General features: G+C 36.6%; 4 protein-coding genes across 8 annotated transcripts; 2 read left to right on the top strand and 2 right to left on the bottom strand.

Annotated features, from left to right (window-relative positions):
• Positions 1-217: 217 nt before the first annotated feature.
• On the top strand, positions 218-3,434 carry LOC111455836 (E3 ubiquitin-protein ligase MIEL1-like). The gene is made up of 12 exons (XM_023097457.1): positions 218-356; positions 441-528; positions 680-736; positions 859-891; positions 996-1,073; positions 1,213-1,256; positions 1,352-1,392; positions 1,625-1,707; positions 1,790-1,881; positions 2,089-2,158; positions 2,947-2,985; positions 3,061-3,434. The coding sequence occupies exons 1-12, from the start codon at positions 289-291 to the stop codon at positions 3,187-3,189; spliced, it is 822 nt and encodes a 273-aa protein (XP_022953225.1). The 5' UTR covers positions 218-288; the 3' UTR covers positions 3,190-3,434.
• An 808-nt stretch (positions 3,435-4,242) lies between these two features.
• On the bottom strand, positions 4,243-5,841 carry LOC111456214 (CASP-like protein 1E1). The gene is made up of 2 exons (XM_023098025.1): positions 5,436-5,841; positions 4,243-4,768 (listed from the first exon to the last, which is right to left on the bottom strand). Exons 1-2 carry the CDS (start codon positions 5,699-5,701, stop codon positions 4,429-4,431), a joined length of 606 nt encoding a protein of 201 aa, XP_022953793.1. The 5' UTR covers positions 5,702-5,841; the 3' UTR covers positions 4,243-4,428.
• A 1,705-nt stretch (positions 5,842-7,546) lies between these two features.
• On the top strand, positions 7,547-10,497 carry LOC111455827. Its single transcript, XM_023097447.1, has 3 exons — positions 7,547-7,794; positions 8,129-8,244; positions 10,017-10,497. Exons 1-3 carry the CDS (start codon positions 7,629-7,631, stop codon positions 10,308-10,310), a joined length of 576 nt encoding a protein of 191 aa, XP_022953215.1. The 5' UTR covers positions 7,547-7,628; the 3' UTR covers positions 10,311-10,497.
• Positions 10,498-14,757: 4,260 nt separating this feature from the next.
• On the bottom strand, positions 14,758-18,079 carry LOC111456212 (protein TRANSPORT INHIBITOR RESPONSE 1-like). 5 transcript variants are annotated; one of them, XR_002712717.1, is made up of 4 exons: positions 17,348-18,079; positions 16,095-16,587; positions 15,124-15,995; positions 14,758-15,032 (listed from the first exon to the last, which is right to left on the bottom strand). XR_002712717.1 is itself a non-coding variant. In XM_023098021.1 (3 exons), exons 1-3 carry the CDS (start codon positions 17,809-17,811, stop codon positions 15,198-15,200), a joined length of 1,755 nt encoding a protein of 584 aa, XP_022953789.1. In that variant the 5' UTR covers positions 17,812-18,079; the 3' UTR covers positions 14,758-15,197. The 5 variants fall into 5 exon arrangements, 1 of the variants encoding a protein (XP_022953789.1); XR_002712716.1 differs by having other exon boundaries at positions 14,758-15,019; XR_002712718.1 differs by having other exon boundaries at positions 15,129-15,995.
• Between the last annotated feature and the right edge of the window lie 1,997 nt (positions 18,080-20,076).

The following is a 20,076-nucleotide window of genomic DNA, read 5'->3' as shown; positions in this document are numbered from 1 at the left end:
TAAAACTCGAATAATATAAATTTTATTATTAAAAAAATACTAAATTTGAAAAGAACATAAAATGGAATTATAATAAGGTGGGTTTTACTTTATTTATTTATTTATTTTCCCTTTCTAAAACTTAATAATTAAAATAAAATTGGAGTAAAAAACAATATTTTATTTAGTCCGTGAGAATTTTAAAAATTAAAAAAGAAAGAAGAAAAAGAAAATCATAATAAAACAATTTTTAGTTTTGCAATTATTCTCAAACGAAGCCGAAGAGCTCGAACAGGGAGACGGTCTCCAATGGAACAAGAGGACTCCCCTGTGCCCCAATCTGCCGGGAGAGAGGATTTCGGAAAATTTCAGCACGGGTATCGATTGCTGTATCATTTGTTGTTCTTCTTCTTCTTTGTTCTCGCTTTTGTTATTAGTAACTTGTTTTCGATTTCAATTAGATGCGAGCATTATAGGAGGCGTTGCAGAATCCGAGCCCCATGCTGCGACCGAATCTTCACCTGTCGCCATTGCCACAACGAGGCCATGGTATGTCTCTCTTCTTTCTATGCCCTTGTGTTGCGTGCGTTTGTTTGTGAGAGATGTATTGGAAAGGATTTTGCATATGCTGTTAAACTCGAACTTTCTGTAATTTTCTCTAGTAGTTTTCTGAATTTTCTGAAATTTTCGTTGATTTTAGACTTCGCTGAGCAATCCTAAGGACCGTCACGAACTCGTTCGGCAGGACGTTAGACAAGTCTGTTTGTACGCTGTTCTATTGTTTTTTTTTTTTTTTTTTTTTTTTTTTTTGTGAATATGACATCTTTTAGAGCATATCGTGATGTGAATTGATTAATTTTGTTGGAATTGTTGCTTTAGGTGGTTTGCTTGATTTGCAACACAGAGCAAGAGGTTTGGGGGACATTTTTTTTGTTGTTCTTGGGATAATTTCCATTCATTGCGTTTAGATATTCTTGTTTTTGCTCTGCTAAGCGTTTATATTTGGTTTATTATAGGTTGCTAAGTCTTGTTGCAAGTGCAATGTTAATATGGGAGAATACTTCTGCGGCATCTGCAAATTCTACGATGATGATGTAGGAGAAGTTTCCATCAATCTGTTTCTTTCTTACTTTGTTCTGTTTTGTTTTCTTTAAGAACTAATTTTCAGTTTTAAACTGTCGAACCGAATGGTTTTCTTATCCTAGATGCTAATAGATTCTGCTATGAATGCAGACCAGGAAAAAGCAGTTTCATTGTGATGCGTGTGGTATCTGTAGGTTCGTGTGCATATTTCCCGTTCTAGTTCTAATGTAATCTCAGCTTTCTGTGCTAAGTTTCTCAACAAATGTGTTCTTTGTTATATGATTTTCAGGGTTGGTGGTCGTGAAAATTTCTTTCACTGTGAAAAATGTGGTATGTCATTCAATTCTCCTGATGGTTAGTTAGAAATACACATTGTGTTATTCATTTACTGTTTGAGGTAAATGTAGCAAAAGGATTTCTCTGGTTTGTCTGTAAAGTCTTTGATACTATGTAATAAAGGCACACACATTGAGGCCATATGAGACTGAAACAATTAGTAAAATGTGAGCGATTGAGCGAATAAACCGTTCAGATGAATTAACTTTTTTTTTTATAAATACAGGATCTTGCTATTCCACTCCTCTGCGTGATAACCACATGTGTGTTGAGAACTCCATGAAAAGTTTTTGCCCCATCTGTTATGAGGTTTGTCCTTTTAGAATGCATCTTTTCTCAGGGAAGTATAATCTAAACTGTTCTCTTCTAACAATTTTATTGATGCTTGCAGTTTCTTTTTGACTCAATAAAAGACACAACTGTTATGCCTTGTGGTCACACAATACATTTGGAGTGCTTTAGAGAGATGGAATCACAGAATCAGTAATCCAAACTCCTAATTCAAAATCCAGTTTCTGAATCTACTATTAAACATGTTTCTAAAAACTTTGAATATGCTACATACAACTCTATTTTCTATTATATCCATTGCCTTTTATTCTCAAACCAAACTGGTTCTAAGTTTCCTGTTTTGAATTACATTAAGATTTCCAGTTCTCTTGTAATAATGAAGTTGTATCTGTCTCTCAGATACCGTTGTCCTATTTGCTCGAAGACAGTTATGGACATGTCTGCAAGCTGGGCATTGCTGAAAATGGAGGTGTGTTTCATCTTAGTTTAGGCGTGATAAAAGTGGCATGTAGAAGGCAATTAGATTACTGTCTTTTTTATCCATAGAGCAGTTTCCCCAGTTAGTGAATATGGTAGAACAGGTGGCTTCACGTAAATTTTAGCAACCTTAGAAATTAGAATATATATCTTATCATTGAACATTGTACCCACTCTTCAACCTCCTGACCGATCTTTTCGTTTCTTTCTTTGTCTTGATGTATGATTACATGTATTGGGCTGATTCTTTGAAAGTTGATGGTTGCAGACTCAATATCTCAATAGAATTCTAACCGAGTGATTGCATGAAGAAAGAGATTTAAGAAATGAGTGTGGATTCAGGGCTTTAGTTATGCCTTAAAGTTGAGTTTAGAGGGATATAGAGGCATTAACATATATAATTAAAAATGAAAGAGGAAGATGTCCGTGAGAGCTATATATATTCTGTTACAGACAAGTACTTGACTTGATCTTATACGACCTTAAATCATGTTCGTCCACTTGAATAAAATTTTCTCTTATTTTTATTTTTCCCTCATTTCCCATTTACCCATTACCTGTTATCAAGTTGTTATTGGATGGTAAAATAGATCTTATTGGATGCTTACTTTTTGGTATTCCAAGTGGTATTTCTATCTATTTGCAAATTCTGACATGTTTCTTCTGCCATATTCTGGTGTCGAAATTCCATAGATTTTTGGTTATCTTAATTATGTTTTCTTTACCATAGATCTTTTGCGATATTATCTTAAATTTGAAAATTGTTTCTATCTTATCTAGATTGACTGCACACCGATGCCGGAGGAGTACAGCCACGAGGTAGTTGCTTGTATACATGTTTAGATTACCGCAAGAATGAAATCTTCTAACTTAACTGTGTACTTGGCTTAACAGGTATCAATTCTTTGCAACGACTGCAGCCATACGAGCAAAGTTCGTTTTCACATTTTGGGACACAAGTGCAGTCAGTGCAATTCATTCAATACTAGGAGGATTTCTACCGGAGACGTCAATGAAAACTGAAGGTAAAGAAGTATGAGGCTCTCTTAATCTCAACAACTAGGTTATGTTGAACGTTTGATTATTGGAGTCATTGATCCATTTAGGAAGTCAACTATGATTGGTTTATACCTATGAATTCAGTCACATGAAGTCAAGTAGTGCGATCTTCTATAGGAAGAGTCTCAGATTTTTTTTTTCTTTTCTTTTTCATTGTAACATTTAGCATTCATCTTGAAAAATATATATCATATTAGATGCATTTTACAGATGTGAATATAACATGAATCTCAACAAATCCTTGTTTGAATACTTGGATTTCAAGTATAACAAGAGATAGATAAATGAATGATGATTTCCATTAAAGAGGATATAGTTGAGGAGATGGATGGTGAACTGCTCGAACACTATACAATCAAAGTTAAATTCTAGCAACCATGCCATGATTTAGTTTGATATTAAATAATTTTGTTGGGGCTCTGGCTGTCAGAATTTATGGTAGGTAAGGGTAAAGTAGGACAATGTGCTACCAATAATTAGTTGCATACATGCCTTGTATATGAGGGGGGTATGTGAGGAGTGGAAGTTCGTTATCATTTTGATTAGGTAATAGAACGAAAGAGAGTTTCCATCCCTTTTGAACTAGCAACGTCTAATTAACTTGGAATAGATGTTCTTCACCCTATTTTGTATTCTCCCAAGTAAATAAACTCTCGATACCTATTATTTCCATGTGTAATTGGTTGCTATTAATGGTTATAAGGTTTGAATGAGAATCATATTCCTTGTAGTGCGTTCATACAACTGAACACAAAACTCTAGTCGAATGCGAATTAAGATTCTGATAAAAAGAGAATTCGGATTAGATCTAATGACTATTTGAAGTATATGATACTTTTATACTTGTCTTACCCTTTATTAGTATCATCTAAAACCTAACCAAAAAGAATGGTTCTTCCACACAAAGAAAAACCGTCTTCGTAGTATTTAATACTAGGTTTGTTCTCGTTTGTGCTCGAGTTAATGGTATATAGACGTGTATCTATTGTTTATTTATTTATATTGAACACAAAATTTCAACAAAAATCTCACGTAACAAAATCTCATTATGATTTCTAATATGTTATCATAAGCATTGCACGAGTTGATGAAATGCGCAAACGAGTCGGAAGGAGCATATTTACTTCAATCCATACTAACTCTAGGTTGAAGCCAAATCTAGTAACTCCCAACCAACAAACTAAAACATTCAGTCTCCTAATTTCATTTCTTGTGAAGATTCAGAACAGAAAGCACAACCAAACAAAGAAACATGACAGAACCAGCAATGGAGATGACAAGTGCAGCTGTGAAGTGGTGACAGTAACCTTCAAAGAAACCACAGACTTTTATCCAATGCATATGCGAGTTCCCATCTCGACCGATGATTCCAATGGCTGCAGCAGCACCATCGGCAGAGAACAATAGCCCCACCATAATCAGGTCAAAGGATATGAGCAACAACGACCTCATTGGATCGTCTTTTTGACCTCGAGTCTTAACCGAGTACACCAAGGATACTGCAGCATAAGCACATGCTATGCAGTTCGACACCACAAAGTACCTAAGCGAAAGAAAATTAGAGGTTCAACCACAAAAAAAGATAGAAAAACAAAAAGATTTGAAGAGGGCATGATGAGGGAAATAATGAACGCTTGACCAAAAACAAATCGAAAGTGAAAAGAAAATGGTTTCAAGGTATGAAAAAGCTATATCACATAGAGTATGTGTTAGATCCCACATCAATTGGGGGAGGAGAACAAAACATTCTTGATAAGGATGTAAAAATCTCTCTCTCACTTGGAAGGAAAATCCAAAAAAGATAATATTACGGTTGAGGCGGTTAAAGTATGTTTGAAATGAGTTTTCAAATCTTGAAAACCTCTTTCAACACGAAAAAGTATATATTTTGAATACTTAAAAAGTCATTCCAAACATACTCTTAATATATAATGTCACAACCATGGTCATCGTGAGTTCTCCACCCACGAGACAAGTAGGTAAGTATCAATCTTAGAAGAATGTTACGACTTAAAACTACAAACCAAACAACGCAACAAGAACCCACTATGTCGTAGAGGGTAAAAGAAAATCACAAGGCTCAACCGGGATCAGAACAAAGTAAGTATAACTCGATTTTAAACACTAAAAATTTTCATAGAGGCATTTCATCAAACACCAAGAAGGCATCTCAAAACACCACAAACAAGAGCGAAACAACGAAAACTCACTTAAAAGCAGACATGTACTGCCACTTAGCCGAAGCATAAAAATGGATAGGAGGCAAGCTCTTGGTGAGAGTAACAGAGAGAATCTTGGACTCATTATCAACACCCACAACAACAGCAGCAACTAAAGTAAAAGCCAGACCCAAAAGCCTCACTACCCCATCAAAGGGCCATCGCAGTCTTCTTCTAGCGCTCTCGATAACTTTCACATGGCTTCTCACGCCATCCCCATCCCCATCCATGGCCGTAGCTGCTGGCTTCAGCTGCATTCTTTCAGCAAGAAGAAACGAGAGCTTCTCAGGCCGAAACAGAGCATTTGGAGTGAACAAAAAGGAATTCAAAGCGGGAGGGAAGTGTGTTTGGTTAGAAAATCAGGGAGTTGGGGCAAAAATTTAATTCCTCACAAACAGAAATAAATGCCAAGCAGTTGGAACTATTTATTATTATTTATTTACAAATTTAGTGTACTCAGACCCTTTTTAATTTATTATTTAATTTTTAATACCATATAATAAATTTATGAAATTTTAATTTAATATTTCCATATTAGACAGATTTAGAAACCTATTAAATATTAAATTTTATGAATTTATTAGATATAAAATAAAAGAAATTAAGAATTTAAATATTTTTTTTTTAATATTTGAGCAATTTCTCTCTATTATTTGTTTAATAGATTACGAGAGTCTTTTCGACCAGCTGGGTAAAATGTCGTATACAAGGCATTTAATATTTTTCGTGAATGAAAGAGATATTTTCTAGTTTGGAATTATTTTGCATTTATTATAATTTTTTAAAATCTCAATTTATTACATTATTTTACATGATATGGCTATTCATATATAGCCACGTAAAAAAATGTATCATTATTGTGGACCATGTTTTGTGTACTATGGACACATTAAATGGTTACATATCAATATATATTTAATTAGTAGTACGTGTTCAAAGCAGTTCGATTAACCCAATCCAACTTGGATTGGATTGAGTTAGGTTTAAATAAATGACAAATTTATAATTTGGTTGGTTCACGTGTTCCCTGAAACTAAATTGAGTTGAACCGAACCAATTCGAGTTTATTGTTAATTTTAACATATGTATTTTTGCTTACGATACAGGTACATATATTTATTTTATTTTTATTTGATTTTATAATTATATTTTTAATTTTTGTTGCAAATCATTATTAAATTATTTTCTCACCAACCCATTGATTCTTTGTTCCTAAAATTAATTTTTCTCTTCAATTTTAGTGGTTGTGGTTTAATAAATAAGATGGCTTTGGAACATGCCTTGGACGGCATGGTGATATGACACATGTCTAATCTATTAAAATTTTGTTTGATACGCGGTTGGTTTTGACTCCCTTATTCCCGTTAGTCTTGAGTGTCGAAACGGGGCAGGGGCTTCCTCTGCCATCACTATCCGACCTATCCAGTGAGTTTTCATCGAGGGGGACGTGGATTAATAATTATTACGACAACCCAGATGAGGCATCATCTTCCCTACCCAACCTGGCTGCACCACATGCAGCTCAGCAAAATGTAGAGGGTGAGGAGAGTTCCACCCCGAAACTGACCCTTCGAGTAGTATAGGAAGCTTCGAATGCTCTTGTTACAGAGATCTCTTAAATTTAAATGGTAGTATAAGTTTTTTTTTTTTTTTTTTTTTTTTTTTTTAATTTTAAATTTTCAATCATTATTTTAATTTTTTCTAAGATGTTATTTGAATTTTTGTCGGATCCTAAAATATAAAAATAATTTTTTTTTTATAGTTTTAAAAAGAAAGAAATTCACAAGCAAAAAGATTTCTTTAGCTAGAGAGGGTCGGAGATTGAGATTATATTTTTAGTTCTTATATATATTTATTTAGTTACTTAATAAATAAATATTTGTCGTTGTAATATTAAAATTTAAGTTATTAATATTTTTGTTTATAAAATATGATTGAATTTACTCTATATTTTCTCTATTTCAATAAAAATTATTTCATGAAATTAATATTTTTTTAATCTATAGAGAAAAATTCCTAATCCAATAATGACGTAAATAATAATTTGAAACGTTTTTGCATTTTTATTGGATATTAAAAAATAATTTATTTTCTCGTCTTCGCATCTGTTTCGCTTTCCTTCTCCGTTTTGCCCTAATTGCTTTCAATTTCATTCAATCTGTAAATTTTGTGCTTTTTACGACAATGAAGAAGCGCACTGGGGAAGATGAAGTTCAGAATCGCCCAAAATCGGCATTCATGAAGAACAAGAAACACAAGAACATGAAACGGTTGGGAGGGAAGGGGCTTTCGCTTGAGGCGTTTGCCAATGTGAAATCAACTACCGACTACTATAACCCAGCTTTAATAAGTATGATACTGCTCAATCTGGGTTGCGTTTACTTCTTTTTGATTTTTTATCATCGCCTTAAGTTTGCTGCTCACTTGTTGATAGATCTGTGAAATCTAGGTTGTGAATTTTTGTTTAGCTGTTATGGACCTCGAAATGTTGTTGCAAAACCACTGTTTTTGTTGGAGAATGGAATTTGTAGAGAGAAATTCGTATTCTCCGGTGTTTGATTTCGTGTTTCGAATTGGGGAATTACATTGCAAAAACTGGTTTAATGGTTTGCTTTAGGAGATTGGATATTGGATGGTCTTTGTTTATGGTAGTGATTGATTCTCGTGTATGTATTTATGTTCAGAAAAGCAAAGAGAGTTCTATAAGAATGCTAAACATGTCAGCAAGTATAAGAAGTTAGTAAAGCATCAGAATCACCACAATGAGAGGCCCTCTAGCTCTACTGTTGGACTTGTCGAGGTATGACCTGTTTTATGAGTATCTAATATCGCGTAAAAGTTCAATTATGTTCATTTGCCTTCAATGCTTGGTGAGTTTTGAGACTCTTGAGATGCCTTTAGTTATGTTGAATGAGAAAATGGTATTGCAAACTATTGCATAAGATAAGATGATCTGTTGCAAGTTTTCCTACAAAGAGAGAGAGACGAGAGCTTTGTTTCATTTTGGTTATTGAAGTTATTTTCGGTCACTATTTGTTGGTTGTGATTTGGATAAGCAATCAACCCAATGGGTATCTATTTCATTTCATTCTTGTTATTCAAAGAGACAGAGAGGAACTTTGTTTCTTTTTGTTTGTTGAAGTTATTCTAGGTGCCTCTGTCACTATTTGTTTATTGTGATTTGAGTAGACATCGAACCCAACGCCCATCCATTTCATTCGCTTCTTATTATCGAGAGAGAGAGAGTGGAGCTTTGATTCCTTTTGTTTATTGAAGTGCCTGTCACTTTAGGCATTCAGAAAACTCAATGAACCCTACCCTTACAGTTTTTTAGTCGAGTTATATTATGTTTGAGTTGAGTTCGGTAATTAAACGTATAGGTTGGACTGGTTTATGGGTTTACTTCAACTTAGTTTAGTCGAATCCAATCAACCGAAGTTTATTATTGATTTAAAATACACTTGTTCTTCAACAACTTTTAAAAATACTCGGGGAGGCAGCACTTGAAGTTATTAGAGTGCTCACTAACTGGAGCAAATATTCGAGGAGGCCGCTATAATGTGACTAATAGTTATTTAGGGGTCATCCAGTCTGATGTCCCACATTGGTTGGGGAGGAGAACAAACCACCATTTATAAGAGTGTAGAAACCTTCCCCTAGCAAACGCGTTTTAAAGCCTTGAGAGGAAGCCCGAAAGGGAAAGCCCAAAGAGGACAATATTTGCTAGCGGTGGGCCTGGGTTGTTACATCCAGATTTTTGGTCTACATCCGATGAAAAACAGTCACATTGTGGTGGTGGTGGTTGAACAATTTTTTCCTTAACGGCCCTTACCACCTAATGGCGAGGTTCTTGAAGTGAACATGAAGCCATGGTGCACCATCGCCAAAAGGCAAGGAGAGTACCATGTTGATGGCTGCCTTAATGGACTTTTTCCAGTCACAATAAATCCTTGGTAGCCCACAGAAACATTAAAGGTTGTCTCACCTTATGGGCAGAGAAAAATAAGAAGGGGGAAGAAGAAGGCAGGTCGGAAGAGAAGCACAATAATTATTGAAATTCCAACTGCCACGCTAGCGTTTAAGAACATGCAGCTATTGCTTGTTGCATTTAATTTTTCTCCTTCAGCCCTTTTATTTTTTATTTTTCTAAAATATCTTTACCTTTATTCATTATTTAAAATGATTTTGTTAATATTTTTCACAATTTGAAATTCTATTTTTTTAAATCTATTATTTATTGATTTATTTAATGCACCTGCTTCATTTAGTTTATTCTTTTTGGTTGCCTCTTGACTTAAGTTTATCAGGAGACTTGAGATATCTCTCGTAGTTTGAATATAGTGCGACTTACTAATCTCGAATCGTTGCGTTGGATCTAAAAGATATTCTCTATCCCGTCCAACCCAACCTATGAATACCGCTTTCTATCACTATTTGTTGATTGGGGTTTGGAGAGACATCGAACCCAACCGGCATCTGTTTCATTCCCTTCCTGTTATGATAAGAATCTTGTGTGTATAGAATGTGCTGCTTGAACTATTAACCGACTCGCTTTCTTGCTGGTTCTTAAAGGGTGAAAATGGAACGAAATTGGAGAATCAGACGAACGGTAGACGTGGGAAAGAAAGGAATAAAGGCATACCTAGTCTCCAGGAACTGTATGAGAGAAAGCATGAAGAGAAAGAGAAAGCAAGAATGGAGAAAGAAGCTATTATCGCTGCAAAAAAGGAGGAACAAGAAAGGGCTAAAGCTAGACGAAACACCACAAGAGAAAAAATGCTCAAAAGGACGCAAAAAGGTCAGCCAGTTATGAAGTACCGAATTGAGCATCTTTTGAAAACTATTGGAGCCTCAATGAACCAATGATGAGGCCTTTGGTTGTTTTGGCTGGACTTGGTGGAAAAAGCTTTTGTCTGCTTTAGGATGTAATGAATTACATTTATAATCTAATCTAAATGATCCATATGCATTACACTATTGTATTGCCGTCCCTTTGTAAGTGCTTGGATGCAAGTTTCTTAGCTTTTAGTTGAATTTAAAATGGTCAATGTAACACCCGCGAGTAGATATTGTCTATTTTGGCCTGTTATATATCACCATCAGCCTCATGGTTTTAAAACGTGTCTGCTAGAGAGAGGTTTCCACACTCTTACAAGAAAATGTTTTGTTCCCCTGTTCAACTGACGTGGGATCTCACAATCTCCCCCTTAGGGGCCAACATCTTTGGTGGTACGCCGCCCGGTGTCTAGCTCTGATACTAATTGTAATAGCTCAAGCTCACCCATAGTAGATATTGTCTGCTTTGACTCTTTACGTATTGCGTCGGCCTTCGGCCTTACGATTTAAAACGCGTCTATTAGGGAGAAGTTTTTATAACCTTATAAGAAATGTTTCGCTCCTCTCTTCACAGATCCCACATCACTCGATTGACAAGCACTCTTCTTTCTTACATATATAAATAGATATACACGTATATACAGAACATGGATGACTTTGTGTCATCAAGTACTCGAGTTGAAATGGGCATATTATGGATGAAAAAAGTCAGCGTCTAAGCTGTTAGGCAACAACACTACAGTATCACAGAATTCAGAGCATGATGAGGATTTTATTAGAATTGGAATGGATATGTTCAGAATGAAACAATCCAACATCTAAGAATTGGTTTCTGAAGAAAATTGAGACTACCCAACAAATTGCAATCAAGAAAGAAAGATTTATATAGCATACAAGTAACGAGCTCGGAAGCTTCGAGACGATCGGCCTTGAATCTCAAGGCCAACGATGCACGATATAAGCTCGGCGCGGTGGAGGCTGGCAGACGACCATGAGGGTAAGAGCTAGAACAAGAACCATCAGAATTCCCATAAGATCCAATCCATCATCATCATCAGCAGAGCAACAAAGCTTCCCCATCAAATTTACAGAGCAGGAAGAACCTTCCTTCCCAACAACACCAGAAGCTGAGCCTCTTCAATCCTTTCCCCTCATTAATAAAGAACTAACAATTCTGATAATGCCATTAGCTGACCTAAAAGGAGGGCCCCCCTTCACCACAATGGTGGACTTTGGAAAAGTCCAAGTCTTTGATTATCTTTGATCCTTCCTTTGTTTTTTTGTATAGCAATTGGGTGCCATTAGCAATTTGATTATCTTAAATTGTATAAAAATATGATTTTAAGACCGTATTAGGTAGTCAGTCCAGATATAATCCGGTGAATAAGGTATCAATTACCCTTCTAAGATCGACGATTAGAACCACAACTCAAAAATATAATAAAGATGAGAAGTAAGTAAAATTATTAAATTTTATTATATAATGCTAAATACAATAAAATTATTTAAGAAATTATTTGATAGGAAGCTAAAAGGTAATTGCTACATGGAATGAAGCCATATTATGAAAGAAATAATGAATTGGTTGTTTAATTTATTTGAATTGATTCAATTATTATATCCAATAAAGAAATGGTGTATTAGATACAAAAATTAATAATTTAAATACCGATTAGGTAGAAAAATTAATAATTTAAGAAGAAAATTTATAATAATGAAAATATAAGAATTAATAGCAATATATATTGTGTTAAACTATTTAATTAGTGAAGTTGAAATGTAATACGGTGGGAAACCAAACAATTTGTAAGTTGTAGGAAGAGCTTGGTCTTTCTTTTTTTTTTTTTTTTTTCCCACTCATTAGAAGAAATTTCTTGGTAACATTCTTGATTGGGTGATGGGAATTTTAAATTTGTTGACTTTGGCATGTTGTTCAAGGGATTGACCACTTTCCCAAAGGAAAATTTTCCGTAAAAGTTCGGCACGACGTATGCGCTTGAATAAGTTGTCATTTGAGAAAGTTTGGAAGGGTTAGCTAATAATTTTACTCTGTTAGATGTATGAACGATACAATAGAAACGATTGGAGAGGGGAACGAATTCCAGTGAGGAGGGTGGATTGTGAAATCCCATATCGGTTGGAGTGAGGAACGAATGCCAGCGAGGACGCTAGGCCTCGAAGGAGGTGGATTGTGAGATCCCATATCGATTGAAGAGGGGAATGGGTGCCAATGAGAACGCTGAGTGTCACAGTCGTACTTTTTCAACCTTGTGACGTTGTGATCTTGATATGCTCATGACCATCCTTAAGGGGAATTAAGCCCCATATATATTTTTTGCACTAACTTTGTGGCTTCATCGGATCTTAGACGAGGTTTGTTTTCGCCAACCAAACATCGTTTGTGCGGAATCTAAGCTTGTTCGACCACACACGCCTTCCGTGCATGTTCAATCGTTTGTGACACAACCGACTTAACTCTACACTAGGCCAAGTCATTTGACTCGACCTTGCCTCTACTCGGGGTCAAAGTCTCTTAGTGCAACATCGCATCTCATCTCGTCATCTTGGTTCCCAATCGACATGACCCATATGTCTTGATGTCATCTCAAGTTGAGGTGTTGTTGACCAATCACAACTCATTCAATCGTGCCATCGAGAACGGTCCCACGTGTCGCTCATCTCATCGAGACATCCCGAACATCCATCCATCTGGGTTCTATCGGGGCATTGGCCCTCCTATGCCCATGTCATGTCATTTACGGATACTGATCGGATCGCAAATGTATAATTCAACCTCCAACACGCAAGCTAGGGCACAATACTGACACACCCATGCCACCCGGTATTGTCTTTAAAAACTCATTTCAAAGAAAGTCGCTAGAGACACTCGTCTCGGCACGCTCGCCCTCACTGTGACACACACATGTGCTACAAGGTAGCTCGCGTAGACCATAAGGCCCAGGGATGGTGGAGAGTTGACATTATGCCTCCACCTTCAATACATTTTAAGGCATTTCCAATTCCTGTGAAGTAGACGTGATTTTGGCGAACGGTCATACGGTATCATGGAGCGTCCGTCCTGCATCTGATTGACACCAAATTTGGCAAGCATTCATATTTTATATGGACGAACTTAACTCTAGAACCGCATGCCCAAATTCTTTTCGAAACCTCGACTTTCAAGGTCAAGGCCCAGGACCCTACCTGGCACTTCAACAAGCCTATCTTTTATTGCCCTTGTTTATGCCTTGACTTCTCTTCAATGTCCTCGTCCACTCTATATAGTGTTAGATGATGCACCATCCTCCTTGGTCGCATCATGGCACTCGTCTAAGCCCTTGCGTGGCTTGATGGCTACCACTTGGGGTCATCACTTCTCTTGTTCATGTGAAATCATATAAAATCATCACTCGTTCATCAAATCGAAAGGTTGCTACATTATTTATTACAACAAAAAGTTGAAACAAAATGAAAAGTAAAAAATGATACCCAAAACTTTTTGAAGAAATACAAAGTTGAGTTCAAAATATAAAAGTTGAGATGAACATAACTAAACCAAACTAAAAGAAAAAAGGGATACTTAAACTTATAGCTTAATAACCTAATAAACAATAATATTAATGCATATCCATACGCATCTTTTAGAGAAACACTAATATAATCATTTAGAAAGGAATAATGAGCAAAAGGGGAAGAATGGAGGAGGAAGAAGTGCAACGTGTGGGCATCATCAACCAATAAATCTGTCTGCAAATTGACAAACCACAAAAAGCACTTTTTCACAGAAACAGATTCGTTTCTTTGACCTGCTTTTCCCTTTTCCCTTTACCCTTTTCCCTTTTTCCTTTCTCTGTTCCTTTTCCTTTCAAAATCTGCCCTTCTGCTCTGCTCTGCCCTGCCTCTGTTCAGTTACTTTCACACACACTCTCTCTCTCTCTCTCTCTCTCTCTCTTGTTCTTCTGGTTTGCAGGCTCTGTTTCTGAGGGTGAGGCCAGTTAATAAGGTCTTAACAAGAAACAGAGTCTTTCAAGTACAACACTCCGATTGTTTTATGTTTTGGTCATTCCCTCAGGTGGGTTTTGGTTCTGCCTCCTAAATATACAAAACCCACAACATAAAGATATGAAAAAAGAGCTTTCTTTCAATCTATACTGTGCAGCTCGACAGTCGAGAAAGCCTCTCTTTTTTTTTCTCTCTCTCTCTCTCTCTCTCTCTCCACAGTAAAAAAGGATTCCCTTTCTCCCTCCTCATCATTTTGAAACACATTCCAAAGTCTTAACAGAACTCATTCTTTATGCGCTATTTGCTTTCTCCATACATAATCATCTCTAAATGGAAGGATTTACCAATACAAAATCTTAAGTCAGTCAGTCAGTCAATCAGTCACCTGAGTTTCACCTCACTTGGCTTGCCTATATTTCCTTCTCATCTAATCTAATCTAATCTAACAGTGTAATGAACAAGCAAGACAATGAGCAATCAGAAAGGATTTAGGATAAGAACTAAGTTCAGTTGAAATCTGAAATGAATGTCTAATGAACATACAAAACAAAAGATTCTGCCCATAATACAAGGTGGCTGCAAATTGACCATAAATCTGTTTGGGTACAGTAGAATGAAGAAAAGAAAGAAGAGACCTTTGCAATCTTTATTGATCACTAAATATGCTTGTCTGTCTATCCATCCCCCCCACAGCTCAGCCAATGTATAAAATGAATGGCTATGGAGTTCCTCTGCCTCTGTAAAATGTACCTTCACTCCATTAAAATTAGAGCTGCAAATTATGTTATTGACGGGAGAACTACATTAGGAGTAGTAAATAGCATAAAGGGAATGAACCTACCATACCATCTCCATTCCCATTATGTGAGCTTGCACTTTCTAGGCTTTGATTCCGGCGGATTGCTGAGAGTTGAATCAAGTAAGCCTTAGAGGAGCATCTCCGTCGATTGTCCATACGAAACCAGGCATATCGGACCGACGCCCGGCAACACTCCGGTATATGTAAAGCCTCTCCACAGGGCAACTTTCAGGCCTTGTATTTGGGGGACCCCTCTCGTCTATAACTTCGACATTTAGTTGGGGAAACTTCTGAGCTAACAATTTGCATGCTCCAAAACTCACAGAGCAAGAAGACATCCAAAGGGATCGCATTGTCTCGAGCTTTGCAGCATTGGCCAAAAGAGCTTTATCACCAAAAGGACAGTCCCTAATCTCCAGCTTGCGAAGACTATCACATCCAGACAACACATGATGAAGTCCTAAGTCACTATTACCAGCAAATGCCACAGACAGCATCTCTAGCTTCTTACCGTAAGTTCCTATATACTCGAAACATCGATCTGTCAGAAGGCCAGAAAGGGAAAAACGCTGGAGATCTTTGCAATACTCAACAATGGCACCAAAGCCTACATCAAGCGACTGATTCGTGACATAATCGGGAGTTCGTGGCTCCATAATACATAGACGAAAACGGGTCATGTTCGGACGATTCCTGGCAATGGTCACTAAGGCAGCATTTGTCATTTGACGACAGAAGTACAGAACAGATTGGAGCTTTGGACACCCTTCAGAAACAGAGACAAGACCCTGTTCTGTCAAAGACACATTCGGTTCCGGCCCATATGGTTCGGATGGAAACACTCTTAATTCTCGAAGATCCTTGCAGATACCTGCAAGGGCCTCAAGGCCAGAATCTTCAATGTAATCCAGCACCTGCAGTTACAATGCATCTTGAGCTAAGACCATGATAAAGATTGGGCGTTAAGCTGAAGAGAAATGCATTATTGAAAGGACACAAAAACAAGGACATACCCAAAGCTTCTGCAAATTATGACACTGAGTGATAAGCTTGGTAAGATCGTCACATTGAATTATAGCGTAGCTCAAGTTCAAGGATGTGAGCCTAGAGCAAGTTGGATAAACGGAAGGAAGGTATGCAGGGACAACATCCCAAAATCCCGATAGACTCTTCAATTCAGTACAGCTTGTAAATGCACCAGTTAAGTTCGAAAAAACTTCCGATCTCAAGTCAGCTGTGTAGCATCCAGCGCCAAACTCAACCAGCTGAGGTGCACGACGAAGTAGACTGGCATGCCGATCAAGGGGAACTGGACGATTGAGGCGCAGTGTCTGTAAGTTTGGACACCTATCCACGAGACGCTCCAATGCAGAAATACTCACCTCTGACCCCAAACAAGCAAAATTGAGGGATATCAGTGAGGTATAGGTTTCAGGAAAATGGCTTAGCCAGTGCCCATTTAGATCTTCCACATCACTCTCTCGTAAGTCCAATACTTCCAAATTCCTGGATCGGCCAACAACGAACAGTGTAAGAACAAAGAACAGATATCTCAAAAGCTTAAAGAAACCCACAAACCTAATCCAACAACTATGCAAGAGGCAATAAAGATCTTCCCAGTCCAAATATTACCCATTATCAAAATCTTTCACTACACAGACAGCAGTCTCTAAGCAACAATAATAGATGTATTCCTGATTTTCAAAATCTACAAATTTAAGCTCAAAGATTCAACAAAACTACCAGAGACAATGCAGCCCAATTCAAGGCTCCAGCACAACGAAACCATCTAGACTATCAATTGGTTTCAAATCTGCAAGAAAATGTAAATCTAAAGTCCAAAGCAGAGTTTATGTTCAATGAAGCCAAAAGCAAAGTAGATCAGCTTTAGAACATCGTTAACCATCACTGTGTACAAAGCCAAATAGACTGACAATTTGGTAAAAAGGATGGAGAAGAACCCGTCGTTCCCAGTGAGCTTAGCCTGAGCTCAGCTCAACGGTAGTTGTTCATCCCACCCAACATAACATTATGAAAAAAAGCACTTTCCTGAGCGACAAGTAAAATTCTGTACAAAATGGAGAATACCACAAGAGTAAACCAGAAATACAAAGACAACAATATAAAGCCAAAAATCAAAGGATTAAACTGCCTCAAAACTTCGTGTTCTTCCTCGTTCACAGTGTTAACTTCGCTTCACGAACGAAATTTAACGAAAAAAAAAACTTACAAAAAGTCCGAAAACCATAACCAAAATTCCACAAACCTGCAATTGGCAGCAATGGCCGCAAGCCCATCCGTACTGAACCCCTCGCATGTCATTAACACAAGAACCTTAAAATTCTTAAAAGACTTGGAAATGAGCTCCAAACTCTCATCCGTAACCACCATTCTCTTCAACTTGATCTCCTCCAGAAAAGGATAAGCAGAAGCCATAGCAACGATCCACGGATAAACATACCCACCCCAACCATCAGGCACCAAACTAAAGTCCGCAAAGTGCGGTTTCCCTTTGAGCTCCACAGATCTCACCTTCGGAAACCTCCTGGTCACAATCCGAGGACTCACCGCATAACAGTTCCCAACAAAAACCCTCTTCCTACACCGTCTCTCAATCTCATACCACGACTTGCACACCATGGAGATCGAGTTCCTGTCCTTATGACACTGTATAAACGAAAACACATGCTCCAACACATCCTCTGGAAACGCGCTCACCATTTTCAGCATATCACAACCAACAAATTTTAACCTAATTTTCCTTCCCTTCTTCACCCCCAAAAATGTCGCATCCCTCAAAACCAACCCAAGCTTCCTCAAGACTCTCCGCAGAATTCCACCAACAACAATAACAGAGCCTTAGATCTGAGACGCCATTGACGACCTTCAAATAGAATTGGAGAGAGAACCAGAGAAACAGAGAAGCAGAGAGAGAGAGAGAGAGAGAGAGAGAGAGAGAGGGGATAAGGTCTATTCTTTTCTCTTCTTTTTTTCTTTTTTCCTTTCAATTTTTTTTTTTTTTTTTAATGTTTTAAGTTAAATGGTGAGTGAGGTAAATAGTTTAACCAGGGTTAAATAGTAGCAGCCAGCTTGGTAGGGAAGAGGGGGAGATATTCATCGACGAACCATAAAGAGCCACGTGTTAAGTAAGAGACTCGGACCGTCAGATTTAACAGAAATCTTATCCAGTGGCGGAAAAGGAGTGGCCGCAGAAAAATTGGTGCGGTTATCGTGCGATACGCTAAGAATACGATATTTAGAAGAGATTAAGAGAAATCGTAACGAGAAAATGGGTTTTGATAAAGTGTTACGATGTGTACCAAAAGATGGAGTGAGTGTGCGGGGGTAAGGAATCTAATGATTCCGATTGCACGGCTGGATCTGAGAGATAGGGCAAATATGACGTGGGGACCACAAGCAATTTTATTTTTTTATTTTTTTTTTATTTTACAAGAAAAAAATTGGTATGATTGATGTGAAATCTGGTATGACGACATCAGGACCGTCCAATCATGTGGATTGACTGTTTCGTTCAACCATTCATGTTAATTTATCATCACTTCATTAAATATTTATATTATTACTATTATTATTATTATAAAATAATTTAAGTTATTATATTTTTTGCCTTTTTATAAACCCTTCTTTCATTCGCAATTATTATTATTTTAAAAATTATTTTTTCAAAAAGAAAATAGTTTAAAGTTACTTTAAATATGAAAATCCTTCCAAGAAAATAGGAGAATTGCACTTTTGTGATTTTAATTTCTAGATGTTAATATTTTATAAACAGAAAATTAAACGATTATTATTTTATTATTATTATGACAAATTGATTTTTTTTAATTTACGAAAAAGCCCACACGTTACATCTCAATCAAAGCCCCCCTCTCCTACCCCTCTTTTCCCGCGTTGTACGGACGTAAGGGTAAATTCGTAGATTTCGAGGGCTACAAATGGACAAAAATAAAGTTAAAATTTTATAAAAATATTTTATTTTCTTTTTTCTTTTAGGTTTAAATTTGCTTTTTCATTTACCTTTCTACAGTTCACAGTTTAAAAGCGAAAAAAGATTGTCAATAGTTACTGCAAGGGGCAGGCGAGGGGTATGCTGAATGACGAAAAGGCCCTTGCCATGTCTGTGGAGATGGAGGGTATTTTCGTCCGTGTGGGAAAAGGACATTGTATTATGGAGCTGCGATGGTTCAGCATGGAGTGCATGGACCTGTCCCTTTTATGTCCAAAAGCTGAGAGGTTATAATGAACGGTAGAGATTGAGTCTGGTTTGTATAGAAGATCTTCGCCGTTGGATTGTGCCATGGTGGGCGTCCTTATCGATGGCCATCCCCGAAGCCTTGTCGCAATCCTAAACTTTTTTTTTAATTATAATTTAATTCTTTTATTAACCAATAATATATTTCCTTTTCACGTTTCATTTTCTTTGCTACAATTAATTATTTTCGTTGGTTGACCATAAAGAAATTCCATATAAATAATACAAATAAATATTTTTAAAAAAACTAATAATTTGTCAAATTATCACCAAATTTATCGAGCAGTTATCAATATAACCAAAGTCGAGACATGTTGCTTTAGTGTCGTGTTGTCTGAATTATAAAGACTTCAAACTATATGTTAGATTAACTAATTCAAATATTAAACTAAAAATATAATTTTATTTGTGTAGGTCCTGTCATAATTTATTTAATGCTCCATTGTCAAACCATGAGTACGAGCATAATTTATTTCAACCATTAAATTCAACTGTAAAATTGAATTATTTTTCTTTTATTTTTCAATTATTCAACGACGATGAATATGACAATTAGAGATGTTAATTTAATTAATGGGACCCACTCCAAACAGAGATGAAAGTATGAATTAGAGAGAGATTTATCTCTATTAACTAAACAGAACTATACTCGGGATTATATTTATAGGTGTAAATACACACGGGTAGTTGTACTTAAAAAATTATAAATAAAAAAAATAAAA

The sequence above is a fragment of the Cucurbita moschata genome, unplaced genomic scaffold (assembly GCF_002738365.1).
Source record: "Cucurbita moschata cultivar Rifu unplaced genomic scaffold, Cmos_1.0 Cmo_Scf00018, whole genome shotgun sequence".
NCBI lineage: Eukaryota > Viridiplantae > Streptophyta > Magnoliopsida > Cucurbitales > Cucurbitaceae > Cucurbita > Cucurbita moschata.
Note: the sequence above shows the minus strand (reverse complement) of the source record. Positions and strands in the feature narration are given on the sequence as shown.